Source organism: Nasonia vitripennis (genome assembly GCF_009193385.2).
Source record: "Nasonia vitripennis strain AsymCx chromosome 1 unlocalized genomic scaffold, Nvit_psr_1.1 chr1_random0016, whole genome shotgun sequence".
Lineage (NCBI taxonomy): Eukaryota > Metazoa > Arthropoda > Insecta > Hymenoptera > Pteromalidae > Nasonia > Nasonia vitripennis.
This window is the reverse complement of record NW_022279605.1, coordinates 1,229,681-1,237,506: the sequence shown is the minus strand read 5'-3', so window position 1 is coordinate 1,237,506 and position 7,826 is coordinate 1,229,681. Positions and strand designations below refer to the sequence as shown.

Sequence of the window (7,826 nt, the reverse complement as noted above, 5' to 3'; positions counted from 1 at the left end):
TACGTCGACCTCGCGGAGTTCGCTCGACACCGTTTTCACGGCAGAACTCTTCTCCTCGGGACTCGACGGAACACTAGGAGCTATCTCTAGAGTGTGTATAAGTGTGACGATTTTGCGCTTGCAAGATACGCGGCGATAAAAAGCACGCACAAGTATCCCTCACGATCAAGAATGAAGATTACGGCTGATTTAGAGAAAGGCACCGAACAATGGTGAGTGAGCCTGAGCAGCGACGAACGCAAGATAAAGCTAGAGTCGTTAGAGTTGCGTCAGGACGGCAGACGTTTCGATCAAGCTGAACGACTACAGAGATGGTTTTTAGGCGAGTACGTGCCAGCAGACTTTGTGCCATCCCCTAGTATGTCAGCAGGGGAAGCGCGCACCCAGCGAGAAGGGTTGCGCGTGGCATTTATCGAGCATACGTCCGAAGAGGCCTCAGGACTCTTAAAGTTCTCAGTGTTAGGAGCCAATGATGATGCCAGCGAGGCACATCAACTAGTGCAGTTGTGTCGTTCGATACAGGTGAACTGCTCAGTGGAAACGCAGGTAGATTTCATCACATCACAGTCTATGGTAGAGACTGAAGTCAACAAATGGGTGCTGAAACTTTCTAAAAAGGAAGTAAATCGCGTCCTGGAAATGCTGATATTGAAGACCTCAAATGAACATAGGAGCAATATACGGCGTCTGAAGGCACAGCTGGTAGGCGACGATATCAAGGAAGATTACGTCACAGCTGAAGAGTTTGGCAGAGACGTTGTTCAAGACGAGAAAGACTGAAGGCTGCTCAAATTTTTAGAACTTGCGTTGCCGAGTATCTACAAAACAGTCGCAGCCCGAATTGCACAGGATAGCGGATTCAACGGTGCCGACGAAGAGTGCGCACAGACCTTTGAGGAAAGCAGCCAAGAGCCAAGACCAGCCGAGAACTGTGAGACAGTTATGTCGTGGATAGATAGCATTTGGGGGAGGGAGGACCCTCATCATCCGATGGTCGATGAGAAGAAAAGATCAAGTGAGAACGCTGTCATAACCTCAACGACGAGGGAGACGTCACCAACGTTGAACAGCGAAATAACTCTTGACGAAAAGCTCAGTTCGGACACAGAGTCACAGAGGACATTAGAGCTTTGTGCGTCATGCAACGAGTTGTGTGAGGGAGATTTTAAGACCCTCACATACACGCGACTCCTAGAGGAAATAAGGAAAATGAGTCACTAGTTGCGAGAGTCAGAAGAGAAGGTGAAACGTCTCGAGAAGCCAGAGGCGAGTCAGACGAGAAGTCCACTTGCCGGCGCGGAGCAAAGACACACGCCAAGGGTGAAGCCACAGCAGAAGACAGCGTCAACGTCCAGTACTTCGCAGAAGAGCAAAACCGAGCAAATAAACGAAGTACCACGCAATAGCCCGCGCAAGCGCCCTAAAGGCCAGAGCAAAAAGGAAGCAGGGAAAAGCTTTCCGCCATCCAATGGACCACGCTTCGTTGAGCGAGTCGCGCGAAGGCGCAAGGGTGAACGGAAACCCGCGGTCTAGAAAAGCCACTTGCCCTATGAAAAGCAGAAGCAAAAAGGGCAAGATGTCTATTTGCATAAAAAAGCCAGCATAGCTCGAAGCTCAGTCAGACGAGCAAGACGACCCTCGGCGCATAAAAGCATGCATGCGAACTTGAGAAGAGATGCTGGATATGTAAGTCACGGACGCATAAAAGGGGAAATTTTTCTGAGCCAGATAATGCAGTCAAGCACATGTCCAGAAGAGCGCGTAAAAAGCGCGAGTGCTGGACCTGTAGGCGGTTAACTCATTGGTGGTGCGACTGTCCTAACGCAGGGGACAGAGGTTGTAAAATGAGAACTTAACAGGCGCAGAACACTATACGGTGCAGGAGATCTGATTACGAAGCGCTAAGGAGTTAGACTCGACAGCCTTGACCTCCAAGTCCTTCCCGCGCCTGTCTCGATGCACTAAGTCGCGAGGATGCGCTCGCGTTCTGAGCAAAGCAAGTCCAGGGAAGGAGACGCACCACAGTCCTACGAGACCACACCTACTAACTACCTACCTAAGACTAAACCTACAACGAACAGCGCGAGCAATTTGAACCCAAGGTGGATTAAGACCGTAGAAAGGTCATAGGTGCAAGAGTTTGAATCCGCTAGCTTCGTCCGTAGGACGAGCGTCCAGCGCTGAGAAAGGTGGTACCATGACGCTTGAGCACAATGAGGACGCAAGAATGCGTGAAGAGAAAAGCGTTAGTTTCTGCGTTAGCGTCCGAGATTCAACGTGCTTCTGGGGCTAAGAGAGACGAGAAAGAATAAATCGCGTTTGTTCGTCAAAGTACCGAGGCTTCATTATAAAGGAATGTGAGTTTAACTGTCAAGTATACAAGTACGTGCTCTCTCCAGGAGAGTCGAACGAGTTCTAAAGCGGCGCAAATGCGCGCAGGAGTCAGGACCATAGAAAGCGTGTAAAGTGCCCACAGAGCGAATACGCTTATTCCAACATAATTAATAGCAGAAATCACTTGCAAACTGTCTTATTTGGCTAAATATTGTTGATATGATAATATCTTAGCTTTAGTATTTTGAATATCAATTCATACAAATTATGTTCGAATTTATTTTAGTTTTATGTTTAACTCCTATCTTATAATCAATTATTGTATGATTAAAATTTTATATTTTGTATTCTAGGTTCAGAGCATCATTAAGTTTTAAACCTTTAAACCACGAAAATAGCATGCTAATGTACTGCGCACAGAATAATCGTGGTATTGGTGATTTTATTGCTCTTATAATTTATAAGCGACGTTTGAAATTTATTTTTGATGTCGGAACTGGAATAAATGAATTAAATTCTCACCGCGTATTAGAATCTGGAAAGTGGTATAACGTAAATATTAGTAAAGATTATAGAGCAGCGTCTTTGAGCGTTAATGATGAGCCAACAATAAAAAAATTAATTTCTGAATCTGTTCATTCCATGAGATTAAAAACACTTATCTATTTTGGGGGAATCAATACAAGAAAGATATCAATACATAAGCATCTTAAAGTGGCAACATCATTTTTTGGATGCTTTGAAAAGGTAATTTTCTAGGATTTGAAATATACAATAATTATAAAATGCAAACTAATAATTTATTGTGTTAAGTAGATAAATATGCACTTTTTCAAGTTTGATATGTTTAAATCATTGGTGGATTCGTCCAATATAAAAGAATGTTACATCATACATCCGAATAACATTGATGGAAAAATGTATTCTACAGTTCAACCTACAACAGCGATTATTACGAAATATGATATCTGTTCATCGCAACCTTGCATTCATGGAATATGTCAGAATGTAAATTATAATGATTACTCTTGCACCTGTCAGTATGGCTATGTTGGAAAAAATTGTGAGAACATACTTAAGCAATGTGAACTATTCAATCCCTGTCTCAACGGTGGCACATGCACTAATCTGCATGGATCTTTCAAATGTGATTGTCAATATGGATTTCTTGGACAAAACTGCAGTACAAGTGAGTCACAATATTTTATCTTATTCATTTCAAAATTAGAATTAATACATTTTTTCATTCTCCCTAGTAGGAATATTATTATAAAAATAATTAAGGGAGCACACCGCCTTTGAAATTAAAATCAAAATTTTTCATTAAAAATGTCTAAATACTTATATAAAAAAAAACAATTTTTCTTTTACTATTCTTAGCCATGCTTAGCTTTATTTTGATGGTTTTAGACCTTTTATATACCTTTATAATACCTACGTATAGTAGGGAGTCCATAATTCATTGGCGTAAGATTTCAAAGGAACGAATGGCCCAAATGAGCTCAAACTCCAGAATATTGTTTAAAAGTACATTAGTTATGGTATAAATGAGGGGATTTGGTTTAAATTTCATAGAAAAAAAGTTTCATGATAATTATGTTATAATTAATCAAAAATTGATTAAAAAATCAATGAATACTTTATTTCTAGCAACTCAAGAACAACGTTGATATATATATATATATATATATATATATATATATATATATATATATATATATATATATCTCAATTGGATTTTGCTGAGAACTATGCTTTTACAGCCCAAGATGCTGCACAGGCATTTCATTTTAATAATGATCAAAGTACGATTTTTCCTGCTGTTGTTTATTATAAATCTGAAGGCAAGCTAAAGCATTTCAGTACAGTATCTATGTCCGACTGTGTATATATATATATATATATATATATATATATATATATATATATATATATATATATATATATATATATATATATATATATATGGGACGTTTCACGTCAACCGGACCATCGGTGCACCCAAAATTTGGGTTAACCTAACAAGACGTTTGAGGTCTCAAAATGATCGTCTGGTCAAGGGCTTTTGAAAAAGTTCTGGCCTTTTCAAAAATCCAATGTGGCGCATAAAATATGGAGCCTGAAACCAACGTTTTCATAGCACATTCAACAAAAGCAATAGTAAAAATGTTCTAATTTGTGAAATATCCCACCAAAAAGCACGTACAACTTATCATAGGATATATTATTGACAATGCTGACGGAATTCCAAAATCAAAAATGGCGGAATCAAAATGGTGGACATTATACCTCCACCAAACCCATTTTACCGCAACAAATGATTTTTGATCAGTTTAAAGTATCGATATGAGGGTTTTCAGGGTCACTGAATCTTATTTTAACCTCGACATTTCAAAATTCGAAATGGTGGATCCAAAATGGCGGACATTATACCACCACCTAACCAATTTTACCGCAACAAATGATTTTAGATCACTTTAAAGTATCGATATGAGGGTTTTCAGGGTCACTGAATCTTATTTTAACCTCGACATTTCAAAATTCGAAATGGTGGATCCAAAATGGCGGACATTATACCACCACCAAAACTATTTTACCGCAATGAACGATTTTTAATCAGTTTAAAGTATCGGTATGGGAGTTTAAGGGGCTGCTGAATCTTATTTTAACCTCGAAATTTCAAAATTCAATATGGCCAATATAAACTGGCGGATATTTGTCATAACCCACCCGCAGGCTCTCTCGCGAAAAGCCCCTGCTAACGCGCAACCCGCCGAACAAGTCACGCACGCTGCAGCGCTTATCACCGCGGCACTAGTACCGCGGCGCGCCGCTAGGCGGCTGCGCATTACCCACAAGTGAAATAGCGTTGCGGAGGGCACATAAGGAGGCCGGGTCCAGCGCTGTACCTCGCCCCTCTTCCAACAGCCTAATGCTGCAAGTACACGGCTCGTGTCTAATGACAACTTGTGCAAAGACTTCAGCAAATAAAACTTTTTTGTGGCAAAGGAATTTATTGCTTTCAAGTGATTTATTTCATCCCTCTTTTTTACCTACACCCCCAACCCCTTCCCACGTTTAGCAACCCATAGAAAGGAATATTTTCTTCAAGGAATGCTTTCTTCATCGGCGACTTTTTCTCCAACAGTCTTTTTCAGGACAGTTGGTGAGCAAGTCCATCAGCGGCTTTATTCATAGGCGACTTTTTCTCCAACAGTCCTTTTTAGGATAGTTAATAGGTACATTAATAGATACATTAGCGACTTCTTCTTCAACATCCTTTTTAAGGCAGTTGTTGAGTAAGTCTTACTTTATCGGCAACTCCTTGTTGAACTGTACTAGCCGTAATTTTGTTATTTCTAACATTTTTTTTTGTTTTGGTTGTGCTTTCTCATATCCTACAACAATGTCTTCTCCTGCGAAAAAATATCGTATCGATAGATGCGTTAATCCATTTGATATTAATACAGGACACAGCAAATCTCTTAGGAAGATCTCCAAAGAATTTCAAGATGTCTATCCTGATTATCCAACATCTTCACTGATTTGTGATACATGTAGAAAATCCTTTTACAAACTACATGATTTGTAATCTCCAAACGTCAGTATGAGTGTTGATTTTGAATCAGAGACTGACTCACCTTCGGTTTCAAATACGGATGCACCTATGCAAGATGATCTTACAGATATTTTAACTGGACTTAAAAACAAATTCCAATCCCTCCCGGAGAACGATCCATTACGTGTCAGTATTCTTACTATTTTGCCCGAACACTGCGCAATACGTAAAATTATGAACCAATTTGGTGTGTCTCACAGAATGGCTCGTAAAGCAAAACAGTTAAGAGAATCAGATGGAGTTTTGGCTTCTTCTGTTGCAAAACGTGGAAAAACATTACCTGCAGAAACTACTCAGAAAGTTGAATATTTTTACGAAAATTATATTATGGGTGAGCACAATATTGATCAAGTCATCTTCAGCACATGGCAACCAACCGATAGATACACTTTGATAAAACAATGCCTAACATCGCAAGAATTTATTGAAACTTTATGTTCTAGCCTAGAAAGTTGATACCTCATCAATTCATCGCTAAGGAGCAATCAAAGTTTATTTCCGTAAAGAAAAATATTCTTTAAGATGAAGAGGTTCTTGCTCAATTGGATTTTGCTGAGAACTATGCTTTTACAGCCCAAGATGCTGCACAGGCATTTCATTTTAATAATGATCAAAGTACGATTTTTCCTGCTGTTGTTTATTATAAATCTGAAGGCAAGCTAAAGCATTTCAGTACAGTATCTATGTCCGACTGTACTACTCATGATGCCACTGCAGTATACATAATGCAGCAAACGCTTATACCTGAAATTCGCAAGGTTTGTTCCACAGTAAAAAAGGTAATATATGCTACTGATGGTGCTAAACAGCATTTTAAAAATCGTTATCAAATGAGTAGTTTAATGAGTCATAAGAGAGATTTTGGCGTTGATGCTGAATGGCACTGTTTTGCAACAGCACACGGAAAAGGTAGTTGCGATGGAGTTGGAGCGATAGTAAAGAGAGAAGCTACAAGAGCGAGCTTACAAGCTGTAAAAAATAAAGCAATTCTAGATGTTAAAGCTCTTTATTCATGGGCTAATGGGCGATCATTCAATATAAAATTTTTCTTATACACCAAAAAAGATCACGAACAAACTCGTCAATTCCTAACAAAGAGATTTAAAAACTGTCCACCTGTCACAAACATACAAATGGGGCATGGATTTATCCCAGACAATAATGAAACGTTGAAAGTCATGCATTACTCAAATGCCAATGAACCTAGGAACAGAGTAATTTATGATATCGGCGAAAGCCATTTATCACCAGTAAAAACTCAACGAACGAGGAGCCAGAATTGATAAGAGTGCACAAAATGTCATTAAAGATTGATTCATTTGGCTAAATTATATATTTTTTTCATCCACGCAGGCATATACATATACACAGAACAATAGAAAAATGTAAGTGCAAAAACCGCAGACAGATAATTCTAAATCTAATAGACCGGAAAAATATAAGATTCATGTGCACAAATACTGATTCCGATAATACATTTATAACCATTTACCTCACAAACCCCCTTATCGATACTTTAAACTGATCTAAAATCATTTGTTGCGGTAAAATTGGTTAGGTGGTGGTATAATGTCCGCCATTTTGGATCCACCATTTCGAATTTTGAAATTTCGAGGTCAAACTAAGATTCAATGACCCCGAAAACCCCTATATCGATACTTTAAACTGATCTAAAATCATTTGTTGCGGTAAAATTGGTTAGGTGGTGGTATAATGTCCGCCATTTTGGATCCACCATTTCGAATTTTGAAATGTCGAGGTTAAAATAAGATTCAGTGACCCTAAAAACCCCCATATCGATACTTTAAACTGATCAAAAATCATTTCTTGCGGTAAAATGGGTTTGGTGGAGGTATAATGTCCACCATTTTGA

General features: G+C 39.1%; 1 protein-coding gene across 1 annotated transcript in view; it reads left to right on the top strand.

Moving 5' to 3' along the window:
* The first annotated feature begins 2,685 nt into the window (after window positions 1–2,685).
* The window catches only part of LOC116416075 (basement membrane-specific heparan sulfate proteoglycan core protein), a 283,482-nt gene continuing 278,341 nt past the window's right edge, over window positions 2,686–7,826 (top strand). Inside the window, exons 1-2 of the mRNA XM_032601472.1 lie at window positions 2,686–3,081; window positions 3,151–3,523. Coding sequence (XP_032457363.1) covers window positions 2,734–3,081; window positions 3,151–3,523 — 721 coding nt within the window. The 5' untranslated portion in view covers window positions 2,686–2,733. The remainder of the gene's footprint in view (window positions 3,082–3,150; window positions 3,524–7,826) is intronic.